This window comes from Pieris brassicae, chromosome 10 (genome assembly GCF_905147105.1).
Source record: "Pieris brassicae chromosome 10, ilPieBrab1.1, whole genome shotgun sequence".
NCBI classification, from domain to species: Eukaryota; Metazoa; Arthropoda; class Insecta; order Lepidoptera; family Pieridae; genus Pieris; species Pieris brassicae.
The window spans coordinates 12,974,644-12,990,837 of NC_059674.1; the positions used below are offsets into that span (position 1 = coordinate 12,974,644).

Consider the following 16,194-nt stretch of genomic DNA (forward strand, 5'->3'; position numbering starts at 1 on the left):
TTAGACTTCTTCGCCTATGAAGGACCAACAGTAGTTCATTCCTCGACTTAAACTCAGCATTTTAAATTGTGATTCGTACTAGAATTCTTAATGGTACAGTAATAATTTGTTAGATTTTTTTATAAATTGTCTCTGACTTAAAAAATTGACTTAAACACAGAACTTTTTGTACTGTCAAAACACACATACTCTTTTACTGAACAAGGTACGTTGTAAGCGTGTTATGTAAACAGCCACAGCACACACGGTGCTGTGGTTGTAATTGGCCCTGGCTTAGCATAATGCTGAGGAGTAGACTCTTCCACAGCGCTGGTCATTCTGCCAGAGATTTTTGCAACGATTTTTCTTCCGTTACATTACAAAACTTATAGTTCAGCTCAGATCAGATTAAGCTTCAGTCTCACGTTCGCTAAAATATTCTCAAGTTAAAATCATGTTGATTCTAAGAAAGTTAAAACTATACCTTTACGAAAATCAAATAAGCGTTTCTATACTATTATTTTTATTCAAACGTACATATATATATATACATGAGGTACTCCTCCGCTTTTAAAGCAAAGTTAAAAATGAATTTGAACTACCAAACCTACAATCATTCACGCTCGAACCACCAATCCATTGAATACAATATCCTTTAAAGCCTACAGACAAAAGCAATTTGACGGCGCATGATTGGACGAATGAATTACAAAAATGCCGGACACTGAAAAATGTCCGTCCCACCCTCGAGCAGGCGTTAATGTAATTATCGACAATTTTGTATAAAATACCATGTGTGTGTATGTATTTTATAGTGGAGGCGCCCCCCTGGGGGTGGGGGAGTCATCATGATGACTGCGCAGTTAGAGTGAGAGGGCAACAAAAATCTATCTAGGTTCTAGGTATTCTCCCCTCGACGTTTAATATGGGTAATTTTTAAAGTGCTTGATGCGTCGAGCCAATATTGCGTATAAAATATTATTCCACGAGATTTATAGGTGGACCTATGTCTTTTTTGAATTAAAAACCATATAAACGTCTAAATATTAATTCTGTAGTTTTAACAAATGAAAATTAACATCTATGGCAACCAAGAGGCCATAAAAGAAAAATAGGTAAAGAGGAGGCTGGAAAGATCAGGGATAATGGGGGAGGCCTTTGCCCGTAGGCACACCGAATCGGTTATCGTAGATTAAGAAAAATAATAGTTATAATGTATATATTTTGTATTTCTTATTTAAGGCTTTAAATAAATAAACTTTTGACGGGTTTTCAAATATTTTAAATTTATCTAATGTCACAATCATTTGTTTTAATAATATTTTTTAACAGGTAGGTGGAGTCTTTTGTTTTGTGTTTAAGCGTTGACTTTGTGCCGTAAAGTTCCTCACGATGGTTTCCTTTGCAAGCGAGTGTTAATTGCGCACATTGAAGGAATAGGCCCTTGGTTCAACGCACGACTTCAGGATTCAAAATCGCTCGCTCAAACACTAGACTAACACTGTTCTAGAAGCCTATGTACTTTCCCTATTGTATAGATGCGTATAAGTGACAAGATTGTTTAAAATCAGACGAGTGTTTACGCTGAATAATGAAATTTACTGTTTTAAATATCTGTATACAGGTAAAGGTTGACTTGTAGCTTCGACTGCGTTCTGTCCTATATTCAAAATATACGAGTTTTAAGGTATGCTGGGCATCAGAATTCTGTATCTATTTCGTGGTCCGTTTTTGTGCAATAGACAAATAGGGGCCTTCGACTGTCTCACGCCTTTTTGGGTTTAACGCATGCCGGTTCCCTCGTGATGTTGTTCTGATACGTCTTAAATCACCGATATAATAAAGATTTCAAAGCATAATTTAGCAAGGTATATTTCTATACAAAACCAGTTTTGCATTATTGTTTTAGAATGCATATAACGAAACTCTATGCAGAAGTTTTTGAGTATATTATGAATTAACAGATTGATTATATAACATAAAAGTTAGACATATATTGTCGTATATTTTGTCGTTCTCTAGAAATAAATTCATACTCTCATCGCCAAGGCAACGTTCGTAAGAAACATTTTTTATCCGAACTACTTAGAGCATTATACAAACCTCTATATAATATTCTAAGCATCAACACAAATAATCTCAAAATAATGATACTGTCTCTGTAACAAACATATCTTTTCCCTACGCACGACAGACAGACCCTGGTTTGTCTTTCGGTGCAGAGGAATCAGTCACCCACCTAGTCCTGGAAAGTGGCTGTGGCTTCCCAACAAACAGAAGGTCTCGGAGCAGTGAAGTCGATCCGTGAAGCCTGCGAAGTGCCCAGCTTCTGAGCTTCTAAAAAGAAGCTAGGCTGGCTTAATTAGCCAGGACTTAGTGTGAAAATTATCTCCACACTACACTAGTATACATTATCAAAAACAATTATATATTATTACAATATAGTTTATTATTTAACATGATAATTTATAACACGCTGTTTTCAACATTTAATACAAATTGTGGTATAGCAAGACATAGTGTAAAGAGGACGGTGAAGCGATATTTTGAATAACTTTAATGGGACCGTTTTTTTCTTTGACATTCAATTTTAATTTATGATGTAAATGCCAGTAAATCTGCGAATCCACAAGCGTATATTTGTATGAGATACATTGATGTAAACGCCTGGTGTATTTCTTCCGCAACCGTATCCAAAACTTGAAATTCCAATCAATTGGCCATAAGATACCGCAGCACCACCACTGTCTCCCTTAAAGTATACAATAGTATAGTTATATCAAGATACGCATGTTTGGAAATCCTTATGTTTCTAGTATGCTACGCCACCTACTAAGTCCACTTGGATCTATTCAATCGCAAAGGGCAGGAATAATTATATTAAACTACAAAATATCAAGGTTTTAGAATAGTATTTGTAACAGTTATTTTCCACAGTTCCCACACTTCTTTATTACATAACATGGATTAAGTGTTTTTTAATAATTGTTTAGTTTGATATGGGTTTTAATGACCTTGGTAAAAAACAAATTAACTTTTCACATGTTATCGATGAAACATTCATTGATTTCAAACTAACTTGACAAGCATCTCCGTCTTCAGCGCCAGCACAAAACATTGTGTTTGTCAATGTATTGTTATAGAAGGAATTCTGAATTTTTTGACACTCCTCTAACGGTATAATCTCGATCTTCACTTGTTTTAGGATATCGTTATAATCCCCCTGTAATAATAAGCTCTGCTCAGTGATCAAATTAAAGAGATGGACTCGTATTTGTTTATAGTTAAAAACAACAGCAGTAGTTATTAAAAATAGTTGTTTAAAATTAATGTTGGAAAATAAATGTAATTTAAATAAATCAATTTAATTAATTATAAATATTCCCTTCAAGATAATCAAAAATATAAACAATATACTGTATGTAAATGGTGAATGTGATTTCATAGATTTAAAACACTTGCTTAACAAACCGGGCAAGAACTGATACAAAATTAATTTTACTGTTTGTGCACGCAATGGTAACAAGTGCCCAACGCACCATTCTTAAGATATCCTATATGAAACGTTTTCGCTTCTCAACTTCAAAATTGTACAATGAAACAAAACTTTTAATGTTTAGTCAATTATTCTAAATAGCAATATACAGACTATATCAACTTAGTCGATATCAACGTCGGGGAAATAAATACAGATAACACAACTTTCTCTACAGCAATTTTACTTTTTGACATTCATCACCTTTTGTCCTCAGTCACCGTGACCACGCACGCTGTAAAGCACTGCGAAACGTCGAAAATATTTAAAATTATGTAAAATAATTATAAGTTTATTATAATACATAGCTTCAATCTGGTAAAAGTGTTTTCTTTCAATATACAGACTTCTTTAGAAAATTACTAGTAAATGTTATGTCAAATGGAAGAGATTAGGTGCCCACAACACTGGGAATGTGAGCGCTTAGTGTACTTTATATTACTTCCATTTCTTTCAATTCATATTAATTGAAAGCAATTATAACATAGCCCGATTTGTACAAAAATTTAAAATATATTTCTTACCTTTTCCTTCGAATACCCCCAACCACTGACAGAAACATCGCTCCCACATACTCCATGACTAATTCTTATAGAGCCTACTTTCCATCCAAAATGTAACTCTCGAAATAGTTCTAAAAGCTGCACGTCATAGTCGAATGTATGACGTCGACCGTACAACGGGTGAACGAAGTGGGATTTGACGTTGGTTTTGGAAGCTTTAAGTCGAAACTTACTTCCAGTCCTTATGAAATCTCTTTCTCTGTAATTATATCAGATATTATTAAAAATCCAGTAACATTGCAACAGTATGCTTCGGATTTTTTTTATGTAATAGGAGGCAAACGGGCATGAGGCTCATCTGATGTTAAGTAAATTAAGATTGTACCACCGCCCATGGACGCTCACATTGCCAGAAGGCTCGCAAGTGCGTTACCGGTTTCTCGGTACGCTCTTTTCTTGAAGGACCCTAAGTCGAATTGGTTCGGAGCTACTTCAGTGGGCAGCTGGTTCCACATAGTGGTGGCGCGCGGCAAAAACTGCCTTAGAAAACGCTCAGTTGTGGAACGACGGACGTCGAAGTGATACGGATGGTATTTTGTATTTTGCCTTGACCTCCGATAATGAAACTCAGCTGCAGCTATTAGATATGGTGGATGGAGATGGAGTGTTCAGAAGTTCGTCTGAACACTCTATCTCCAGATTGATATTTCTCTAATATATTTTCTTTGATAGAAGCTGATACTTATCTAAACTAGACATACCATAATCCAAAATATCTTTACCGTACGATTAAGTATTCTTTGCGCACATACAAAAATAAATTCGATATAGATTAAAAATTACCGCACGATATCAGAGTTACGAGTGACACCTAGGCCACCACAAGGCTAACAGGCATTAAAAAAATATTCAGTTTAATTTGTTTTAAACTGTTTAGTATCAATTAAGTGCCTACAAGATTGTTTGAGCAATTCTTAAGAACGTCGTTTTATTCAGTTCTTACGAAATAATCACTACGTTTTTAATTTAAATGCCAACTAGTAAGTTAATTTATTGAATTATTAAGATATACACGTTTTTAAATATTTAATTTTTCGAATATCTATATCTTCCGGATATAGGCAAATGTTTGCAACATTCTGTTCAACAGAACAGTCCTGGTTGTCCAGCTTTTTGTCACACAATAATCAAAGAGCAATAGTATCGATCAAAATATGTTCATCCGCCATTTGTACCTGTTAACTGAAAACAATGTTTCGTCAGAATCACTGTAGATGTTGTAATGGCTTAGCAAATTTCTGGCAAAAAAAAAAATAACTACCCACAATGTGCACTAGTCAGCAACCATTTCGCATGTATTATAACAGCGCCACAAACATCACCATAATTTGCTTGATATGGAGTTCTGTCTATGGTAATTTTTTGTCCCCCTAAAATACTGTTTTAGAGTTATGAAATGCTTTTTAGAATTGGAAATTAAGACTAGTACTGGTGCCATAACAGTTGGGTCAAAAATAGTCTTACATGGAATGGGCCAGTATAAAAAAGAGAGGACGCCCACCAGAAACCTAAAAAGATATAGCCGGGAAGGAATGAAAAACAGTACCGAAGATGAGAGACAAATGGAAGAATTTGGAAGCCTTCACTCCGTCGTAGGTCATGGACTAATATTAAAAACAATGATAACAGAAACTTAATGTAATCATTTATAATACGCGAATATAGGCTATTTTTATTTTATTATATTTTACTCGTGCGAACTGATTTCAACTGAATTTATTTCTACCAGACCTACTTTTATAAGTCAAGCTATGACAAATATTGTATTGGCGTAGTGGCTACGGCGTGCGAGTCTCATCTCTGGGGTCTAATATGTGAGGAATAAAAGTTGTAGCGCCACTAATTTTTTGGATGACACATATACTGTCTACGTACCAGGTGTAAAATAAACATTACTTTGTATAATAAGATCACTTGAATATAACACTAAAATTAACTCTATATGAATTTTTTTATCAAAATAACTAACCAATATACTACTACTATACGAAGTACGAAAATTACTTTTGTAAGCATTTCTGATAGCAAACACATAAAACGCACTACAATTTTCTAAATAAATACCCATTTTCTTCACCAACACGTGTATAATAAAAATATAAAAGTAAATTTTAAAAAGGAGACAAATTATTATAAAAAAACTTGGTCACAAAATCTTTTAAGATTTTGAAACTGTCAATGTATATAGTTTTGATTAGAATTACTTACGCATAAACCAAATGCAATGTACACGTTTAAAGTTAAATAATTATAAAATTGAAAATGCAACAGATATAAGAGTATTTAATCGAAATCGATTCGTGTTATTTCTTTGATCCAATGCCGTACTTTCGCTACTTTGCTGTAGACGCCAAAGGAACCTGGAGTCGCGCAACCATATCCAAAAGATACCATGCCCAGTAATTTGTCTTCGTGAACCGCTGGACCACCAGAATCACCCTGTATGTACATAAATAAAATAAAAATATGAGCGTGTACTAGTGTACACACGTAAGATGTGAAACTTTTTTATGACCTTATTTTTAAAAAAATGCAACTTTACAGATATTGGTTAAATAAAATAAAATTAGATAAACTTTAATCAATACACATAATACAATTATTTCATTTTACTTCAACTAAGATTATTACAGAATTTCATTAATTGTAATAGAATTATTACTATCATTGTTAACGTTACTATATATTTTTGTTATTAATGGCTTCGAATCTCTTCGAATCAACTGTGATAGGGACAAGAACATGCACGTAACCAAAAAACGTGAAGGTAATTTTTTTCCAACATCGATAAAGAAGTTTCACTTCAAAAAATTATATGTAATATTATTTATACGACACATTAAATAAAATCCTTGATGTCCCACCTAAAAACTGTAGTTACATAAATATGTAGTAGGCTAAAAAAATTGACGGCGTGTATAGGCTCCGTGTGTCAGGAGGTTGATCACCTACTTGCCTATTAGATAAACAAATTATCATAAAAAGGTTGTAGCGCCACTGATTTTAATTATATTACACTACTAATGCATTCCTAATTCAATATTGATTGATAACAATAAAACTACCTGACAAGCATCTTTCTTGCCTTCTGTAAATCCGGCACAAAACATTCTAGAAGTTAAAGAACCTCGGAAGTACGGAAATGGAACGTGTTGGCAATTTTCCTTTGAAATTATTGGTACACGCACAGCACGCAGCACACTTGAATAAGGACCCTAAAATAAGACCATAGAAATCAAACTTATTTTTTTTTCCATAAAGATATTAAAATTCACCTGAACATAAAAATATAGTGGATTAATTATGTTACTTACATTCTCCTCTGTGTTTCCCCAGCCCGTGACGGTGACCACTTTACCGATCACCATGTCCTCTATATGGGCTAATTTTATTGGTTGGACATTTTCATCAAATTTAAGAGGCTCAGATAGTTCAAGAAGTTGGAAGTCGAAATCGAAAGGATGTTCTTTGGATTTTGCTCCCCATAATGGATGTATGTAATTACGCTTGATTGACACTTTCTTCCCTTTGTTCAGATATTTTGATCCAACTCGAATGAACGGTTTTTTCCTGGATAAACAGAAAGCGTAAATTTTATAGTTATTAACATATTTGCCAAACGTAATCTCGACAGCCTCTTGAGACTTATTTTAAGGTAAAGTCATTTTCATCGATGGTTTTATGCGAGTTAGTTATACTATAATCTCTGTTTCAACATCGCAGGTGGTTTATGTTTTATGCCGCTTGCTATCCTAACGATCTATCTCTTTATTTATTACTTACCCACAATGTCCAGCAGTTAAAACCCATCGCTTGTCAATAATAGCGCCGCCACAATTCGTTCCATACGCAGCGTGATAGGGATACAAATTTATATCTACTTCAAAACCACCAACAATTTTAATATCTCCATTTAAGTCATCGAATCCATTGTGTATTTGTTGAACTAGTTCTCTTGCATATAAATCTTTATCTTTACCAAAATCTAAATTGTCTATGTCTGGAAGTTCTGTTGGTTCGTCATAATTCTCTAGGTCGAGTTTTAGTAGATCCTCATTTTTATTGTGTTTCTTTGGGATTCTAAGTATTTCTGCTGGTCGTTTCGTGTTTCTTATTTTGGGAATTGGTATTACTAGAAGGTCATATTCTGAAATTCAATAAAATTTATTGAACTTTGATGTATGCTTCTACAGATACATTTGTTATACATTTTGTTATGACCATTCTCATAAAAATTGTTATCGTATATCTGTTGTATCTGTTGAATACGTCGTAAATTAAAACAATATCTTTTCCACACCTAAAACGGCTGGTAAAAACATATTAAATTGTAATGTTTTCTCCTTATTTATAAAAAAATATCAGTCTCTGAGCACCGTTTTAACTAAACTACGTTGTCGCTATTTATCACACGTATTTTACTGAAAAAAATGAAAGAGTACTCAGTTGAAGACTGTTTTATTTTTTATGTACAAGGAAGTTAAAGTCAGCCTTGATTCATTCATTTGTTTCATCTAACATTAATCAACGAATATGAGCAGTCTTTTCTTAGTGGTTTCAGCGCTCGACTTTCATCCCTAGGGTGGTCGGTTTGATCCGTAGATGTACGCCAATGGACTTTCTGTCTCCTGCCTGTGCGCGTTTAAAACTTGTACGGTGAAGGAAAACATCGTGAAAGATCTGGACTTAGATTTAAAAAGTCCACGGTGTTTGTCTAACACAGAAGGTCGATCGCCAACTTGCTTATTAGAAATGATCACGGAACAGATACAAAAATCTGCGGCTCAGACCTAAATAGGCTGTTGCGCTATTGGTTACATTTTAATCAACGAAAAAAAAAATTCACATGCTTTATCTATATTACCATATCTTCTAAGCCAATTTGCAAATTAAATTAAACTATTTTAAATATATAATTTAAATTTACCTTCTAACCTTACAGATTCGGTACATAATAAAAAACCAATTAAAAAATATCTGATCATACTTCCACGCGTGGTACAAAACTACGAGATTTTATAATTTTGATCAATTTAATTTCGTCTTAATAATTTACCGTGAAATTAACAATTTGTTAAGACAAATCGTACAGAGACTTTGTGATTGCAAGGAAAATCACAGATTTTTCCATTGGCAAAGAAATGAGTTTTCGATATGTGGTACCAAATGTTTTATCAGTTAATGGTAAAAGATTGCACGTGTAGGAAGTTTAATTAATATTGTAAGCTTTTCAGCTATTGCCGACATTATGATTCTTTATTGAAATATTAAAGGATGTAATATTTTCTCTTTTATAAATTTCTTAAATTACATTGCAATAATAATAATAATACATAGTATGTAGGTTACATATATTCTATAAACTAGTCAATTAATTATTATTATTAGACAACATGTATTATAACTAGTTAAAAATTACTCGCCTGATGATATCCATCGAGAATTCAGATCATTGCACCGTCATATTTTAATTTAAGCTGTACAAAAGTAAAATTAATGATGCTTAGTATTGTCTTTGGTTAACATAGCTTTAACACATTGAAAGAAAATAATTTACATAATAATACAAGTAGCTTTAATCTACTTTCTTTCAATTAATCATGCTTTTAAAACATTTGTTTTGTGACTAAAATTAACCTAATAAAACAACTTTAAACCCAAACTAACTTTATTCATATAGGTAACCAAGTAATATTATGAATAACGAGACATGATAAATTTTATTAATTAATGTTACGTATCAGCGACATCTCTTTGTTGTTTTATGAAGTTTTAATTATATTCATATTCAGCGCCACCTATTGGATATAATATTATGTTAAAACTTGACGATAATAATATGTTTATTGCATTAAATACATAATAAAACATAACATCAACAATTCAAATTTATTATATCTTTTAAGTAACATATATTATTTGTTTTAAGCGAATAATGTCTTATTACCTTCAAAAATATTAATCGCTAAAGAATGCTCCGCCATCTATCGGGGAATAGGAGTACTTGACAAACGTTATACGGCAATTCTTATTAGAACATCACAATTTTCAATAAAGTACTATCTTAGAGAACGTAATATTAAAATTATTTTTTTGAAATAATAATGTATATTTTCAAATCAAGCCACTGATAGCACCACTTTATAGAATACCCTTGCGTAAAGACCATACTACACAATTACTAATAAAAAATTAATTCTAATACTTAATGTTGGATAACTTTTTGCCATATGGTATTTATACTGCTTCCCATATGACGAGATCAAATAAAATGGCGTCGATTTATAAAAAAAAATCTACCCAAAAAAAAAAAATGTCGAAATTTGTACCAAAATAGACAATTCTTTTTTGAGTTCATCATTGTCAGACGGGTTTGTATAAAAAATAATTTAAAAATCTAAAAAACTCATTCAAAATTAAGCTATATAACAATTGGTCATTGGTTCAGAATATCGCTATATATAGCTGTATATAATTTAAAATAACATAATCATCGAGGGTTTCAGATTACATTACACGTTCGAATAATGTTATAACAGAAGACTAAGCTAAATATGAGAACTCAGACTTCAGACTTAAATTACGAAATCGTTGGATAAATTTTAAACTACAAAAAAAAGTAGTTTGACCCTGAAACCATCGACCACCAACCCCCAACCCCGTCTACTAAGAAATTTTCCATGTACATGCAAATAACACTCTGTCGTACGGTGAAAGCATATCTGTGACAAACCCATGCAGGTCTAAGGTAAGATTTATTCATAGTCAAAGAAATAAATATTATTTTAATTATATTTTATCGATGAAGAAACTCTAATGATGAATTCTTAAAATAATTCGGCTTTACGTATTATACTACGAGATTGCAGGTAGCACTCAAATGTCTGTCGATATCGCTATAGAAAGTTTTAGAAAGCCGGCGATCTTGGATGGTGTGAACGAAAATTCTGTACGTCTCAAATAAGTGAAATCGAATTAATTAAAATTCCTGTACACAAATTGGTTCTTAACTCAAGCATGGATTCAACTCACTCACACGCACAAAGTTTAAATTTTTGTATTTAAAACCGAATAAACAACGTTGTTAACAATGTTCCAGTAAAATTAATGTGTATGGATGTGTGATTTTTATTTGAATTGAAGCCCTGTGTTCGAAAGTTTGCTTTAAAGTAGACGAAACTTCGCAACAGTGCTATAATTTTAAACTTAGAACAAATAATTGTGATATATTGCGATTTAATCGTATTTAGTATTTTTTTAAATTATACTCAGATAATAAAACCACATTACAATATTATGTTCGTATTTGATTATTACACCTTTATATAAGCCGTTGGAATGCTATACAGGAGTCGTAGAAAGAGACTAATAAAATGAAATATTGAAGCATTTATTTCTAATACTTCTGTATAAAAGGCAGCATTTGCGTTATTCTCATAATTAAAGTTTTAATCTTGAATTTAACTCAACAACCGCGACCAGCTTGCGAGGTTGTGATGTAGTAGCTTTTTATTTTTTTAAATTAAATATCGAATTAAAATTTATAATTTGTAAGTGTGATTTCTTACCACAGTATAATACTGTGGTAAGAAATCACAGAAAGATACGAAATTAGTAGGAACTGGCGAACAAAAGAAAATATACTTTAAACGATTTAATACATCTAAGCTACGAGTATAAACTATTTCATTCTACGACGTCGTGGGCACCAATTAACAGTCAAATGAACTCAAAGTCAAGAAGAACCAATATCTTAAAGTATGATAAGACAAAGCCTTCAATAGCCTTTTGGTATCTCATTTCAATCGATGAACCTCCCCAGGCCAGTAAATAGGGGGTGGGGGGGGGGGGGGGGTTGAATACATAATGAAATTCGCCCTACGTCCGTTAATCAAAACCTGCAGAGCGCTGGAAAGACTTAAGAAAATGGAAATTTTCCTTCCCTCCTTTTTCCTGTTAAAAACCTCCCGAGGCGAGAGGAGGTTGGACAACCCCACTTTGAGATACGACAGTGTGGAAATGGCTTTTTTTAGTATAAAATCTAGAATATAAGAATATTTTCACATCAAAAAAGTATACCTGCCTCAGTATGTACTTACCTGTACAGGAATTTATATTAAAAAAACACTAGCCAATGAGCTATCTAGGATACGTTACTACACCAGATCTGGGTTCACCGGTACTATCAACCAAGCGCCAACTTAAATCTTCAATTAGCAGCTGTGCTCATGAACCCCACGGCACAAGAGTCTACTCCAAAGGAACCGAATTTGAAGGGATCAACTCACTACACTTGCTTTATTTGTTGTTATTATTACTATGTAGGTTAATAAAATTGTAAATACTGTGTATTTAGGTTTTAATAAACCATTTACATATTTCTTGATACATAAATTACGTAAAGAAATGTTTTTGCATTTTGTCTCGATACCGTAAAACGCTATAACAATACTGCTGTATTTAAGTGCGAATATGAACAAATTAAATTGGTATTTGAAATTTACTAACGACTAGTAAGAACTTATTAAATAACATGACCCCATTATAGCCATGGACCATATTTAATCATAAAAAGTCCCTTCCATACCAAGTAAAACTCTTGCCTGCATCACCCGCCAGCCGAATGCAAATTTTATAACACAGCCTTTCTTATAGGCATTGTCGTAAACTCTCCCGTTGCTTAGCGCCGCGTTCGGCTCCACTCGGGGGGCCTCGGTCATTTATTCTGAGAGACGCCCATTTATAATGCCCTGGTACTTTGGATGTATAAATTGTATCCAGTCTAAGATTATCTTATCAATATAAATTTATAAATAATTATTTTTTTGATAAGCGTAAGAAGAAGATCGCTATAGAATAAAAACAAATATCGCACTCTTGACAATACTTTTTTTGTGCGTTAGCTGCCTGGACGAGATAACTTTGTGGTGTTATGTCCGCTCGTTGTTTGTTTCTAGAGTTAATTTTTATGATCGTTTTATTATTTAAATAATAATGATTATAATATAACCTATATAGGATAGATCTACAGATAAAACAGATTTAGTGGCTTAAACGGGTCACAAATAGCAACTAATTGTAATTTTAATATTGTTTACTCTAAATATTAATCATTAAAATATCTACCCATTTCATGCATTGACTGATGCCGAAAAGATCAGTTTGAATTAAAAAGTGTCAGCCATTTTGCTCGGTGTATTTTTGCCCCTACCTGCCCCCACAGATAAGTGTAATAAAAGTTTCGCTAATGCGAAAACTTTGTCATTTTATCACCATACGTGATCTTGGCGTTTTGGAGCGAACTAACGTTTTTCGAACAAAAACTGTAATTGTCTGGCGATGGGAGATTAAATACCGCTACTATTTGTTTGCGATTTGAAAATAAATATATTATTTTTGTGTATAATACACCGGATGTTATCCTGGATAAGAGTTAATTTGTCCAAATACCTACGGCACATAATCAGACTTAATATAAACAGTGGACACGATAGAACTATACTTTTTGCCATAGTTACGATGTAAAAAGAATGGTAACCATGGTAACATTGCTGAGCTAAGCTAAGCTTTAAAATAATTTATTTGCAGTTTTTATAATAGGGTTGTGTTAGTTTTATTTTATTCAAATGGAATAAGATGTTTCTTAGAATCTATTCCAACTTGTTTGGATATTGAAGAAGATTAGAATATACGAATTTCTATATTCAAACCATACCTTATTGCTACGAGTCTATTTTTCCATAGAAAACACTTTTGACAATTCAGTTTTATAGAAAACTCAAACACTCAATTATTGTATATATGGGAATAAAATATTACACAAACATTTGTGCGACATCGCAAAAATCACCAAAATTTTGAAGATCATGATTTTGAACAGAACGTAGTAATTTCGAAGACATCATCTAAAATTAGATAGCAATAAAGGAGAATTTTAATAGGAATGGATTTTATGGTTACGAGTATAAAGGAGATGTTATCATATTGACTTTAATTCATAATTTTATCGCATACAAATATGTAATAATTTCATTATTTTCCTCACTCAACCGCGTCGTCAGTCATCTGAAAAATAAAATCTTCTAAAATAAATTAGTAACATATAGAGATGTTGGAGGACCATCTTCTACCACTAAATGATGAATTTTTACCCGTGATGCTCAAGGGGTAAAAATTTAAAATAAAAATCTAACAGAACAAAATATAATCAGTACAAGACATTGATGAAGTAATAATCCAATATTTAAAAATCATGTAGGAATAATATTCTTCTTCGTAGTCTTCATTACTGAAGGTCATAAGTGTATTGAAAAGCCCTAACTGATACGTTTGGTGCCTTCACGCCACTCTATCCTCAGCGTCCAGGGCGTTTGGGATTTTGAGACACATCACATGGCTTAATTCGGTCAGACCTGCAAGCGATGGACACCGACTTCTCTTGCCATCTCTACCACTAACCATTACCAGTTTGTCGATACTATTAGGTTCTCTCCTGGGAATATGGCCATAGCAGTTGAACACCGTTTGTAAATGATAGCTGTTGTAGTCTTGTGGTAATATATAGTTGGTTGAGAATGGACGGTTCTTTTTGCGGAAAATGTTGCTCGAATGCCTATATTATTATACATTTATAACTAAAATATATTATACCAGCTGATCCGGCAAACGTCGTTCTGCCATGTATATTATTTACAGGAAACATTTTAACCTATCTACACTAATAAAAAATAAGGTTGTCATAGAGGGGTGACAATTAAGGGTTGTACGTATTTTTGTATGATGTATCATAAAAAAAATTATTTTCAAATGAATAAAATTTGGGGGGTGACACTTATCACTTAGGGGTTTGAAATATATATAAATTTTAAGAATCGGTCGAGCCGTTTCGGAGGAGTATGGGAACGAACATTGTGACACGAGAATTTTATATGTAATAATTTGCACTATAAATCAGAGAGTTTTGACAGATTTTTTAGATAGTTTATTAATTAATACATCTATCGATTGTTTTATAAAGCTGTTCGGTCTGTACCTAAATCCAGATATATATGTAAATAAGGTCGTATAACCACAAAGTTCTCAAAAGGCACTTAAATCTAAAACTACAAAGAATAGTTCCTCTCATTAAGTTTCGCAACGGCATAGATTAAACCCTGAACGAAAGCTTTCATTTGCATAGAAATTAAAATTTACCTGAACGCTAGTGGACTCGGGCATACCTTTGACGCACTAGAAACGGTTTTATTTGAATATAAAGATTTTAACTTTACCAATACTCACTGCTACCGTTTCAGAGATAAAAAGTTTCTATTCTTATCTTATCTTCGGATTTGTACTTTTATTTTCTTAAATTCTCGATAGGAATTCTTCTTTTCATAATTCCTATAAAAACATTATAATTTTAATCTTAGATTGCTTCTGAGCCTACAACATTTCTCTTTTATACGGCCTTATATATAGATACGGCCTTCTAGGCCTGATTCACGTCGTATATTTTATACATATGAAGAAGAAAATTTCCTTCTTTATAGATAAGTGTACGTTGTAGTATTGTATTAACTCACGACGACGGGCTTTAGAGCTTACCTACGAAGCCAGCATTGCTCTTGAAGATTTTTTTTATTTTATTTATCAATTAAAACAAGAAAATATAGTTTTATTTAATTTTACACTGTTATTATCTATACGTAAATCCAGATAGTGTAAAGATTTGAGTTACAATTGAGCCCTTTAATAAAGTAGTGTTATACAGAACTTTATACTTAAATATATGTAACTTGATTGAACAACTCATATTATTGTTTTTAATAGGTATTTCAGAATATCTGAGACTATGAATAACAATGATTTTATATCTATGGTAGCAATTAATGTTAGAAAATATATAAACAAAGACAGCTTTCAAATGAAATACAAAACACTCACACCTTATAAATACAAAAGGAAATTATATCAAAAGTTCTTAAGGTATTCGCAAAAGATATTTGGTAGAATTAAAACAACAGTGGCTGTGTCCCCCACTCACCCCGAGGGGTGGATCCGACCCCCAACCCAAGATGGCTTCTTTTAAAATAGGGTGGCCGGCAAGGCCCCTAAGAATAAAAGTGTGTCACACCT

General features: G+C 32.7%; 2 protein-coding genes across 6 annotated transcripts; both read right to left on the bottom strand.

Annotated features, from left to right (window-relative positions):
* Positions 1–2,429: 2,429 nt before the first annotated feature.
* LOC123715571 (trypsin-7-like) lies at positions 2,430–6,302 on the bottom strand. 5 transcript variants are annotated; one of them, XR_006754449.1, is made up of 7 exons: positions 5,953–6,302; positions 5,343–5,447; positions 5,253–5,259; positions 4,039–4,276; positions 3,719–3,759; positions 3,059–3,202; positions 2,430–2,731 (listed from the first exon to the last, which is right to left on the bottom strand). XR_006754449.1 is itself a non-coding variant. In XM_045670699.1 (6 exons), the coding sequence occupies exons 1-6, from the start codon at positions 6,143–6,145 to the stop codon at positions 2,570–2,572; spliced, it is 849 nt and encodes a 282-aa protein (XP_045526655.1). In that variant the 5' UTR covers positions 6,146–6,302; the 3' UTR covers positions 2,430–2,569. The 5 variants fall into 5 exon arrangements, 4 of the variants coding, with proteins under 4 accessions (XP_045526655.1, XP_045526657.1, XP_045526656.1 ...); XM_045670699.1 differs by lacking the exon at positions 3,719–3,759; XM_045670701.1 differs by lacking the exon at positions 3,719–3,759 and having other exon boundaries at positions 5,343–5,455; positions 6,047–6,202.
* Positions 6,303–6,340: 38 nt separating this feature from the next.
* Positions 6,341–9,157, bottom strand: LOC123715570 (trypsin-1-like). The gene is made up of 5 exons (XM_045670698.1): positions 9,005–9,157; positions 7,861–8,224; positions 7,392–7,647; positions 7,143–7,292; positions 6,341–6,516 (listed from the first exon to the last, which is right to left on the bottom strand). The coding sequence occupies exons 1-5, from the start codon at positions 9,060–9,062 to the stop codon at positions 6,361–6,363; spliced, it is 984 nt and encodes a 327-aa protein (XP_045526654.1). The 5' UTR covers positions 9,063–9,157; the 3' UTR covers positions 6,341–6,360.
* Between the last annotated feature and the right edge of the window lie 7,037 nt (positions 9,158–16,194).

Coding starts and splice junctions, on each gene's coding strand:
- LOC123715571 (XM_045670699.1), bottom strand. CDS start 6,145: ATGGGTATTTATTTAGAAAATTGTAGTGCGTTTTATGTGTTTGCTATC. Junction 5,448..5,952: donor TAATGTTTATTTTACACCTG/GTACGTAGACAG, acceptor ACAGTATTTTAG/GGGGACAAAAAATTACCATA. Junction 3,203..4,038: donor GGGGGTATTCGAAGGAAAAG/GTAAGAAATATA, acceptor TTATTATTACAG/GGGGATTATAACGATATCCT.
- LOC123715570 (XM_045670698.1), bottom strand. CDS start 9,062: ATGATCAGATATTTTTTAATTGGTTTTTTATTATGTACCGAATCTGTA. Junction 7,648..7,860: donor TTAACTGCTGGACATTGTGG/GTAAGTAATAAA, acceptor CTGTTTATCCAG/GAAAAAACCGTTCATTCGAG. Junction 6,517..7,142: donor GCAAGAAAGATGCTTGTCAG/GTAGTTTTATTG, acceptor ATGTACATACAG/GGTGATTCTGGTGGTCCAGC.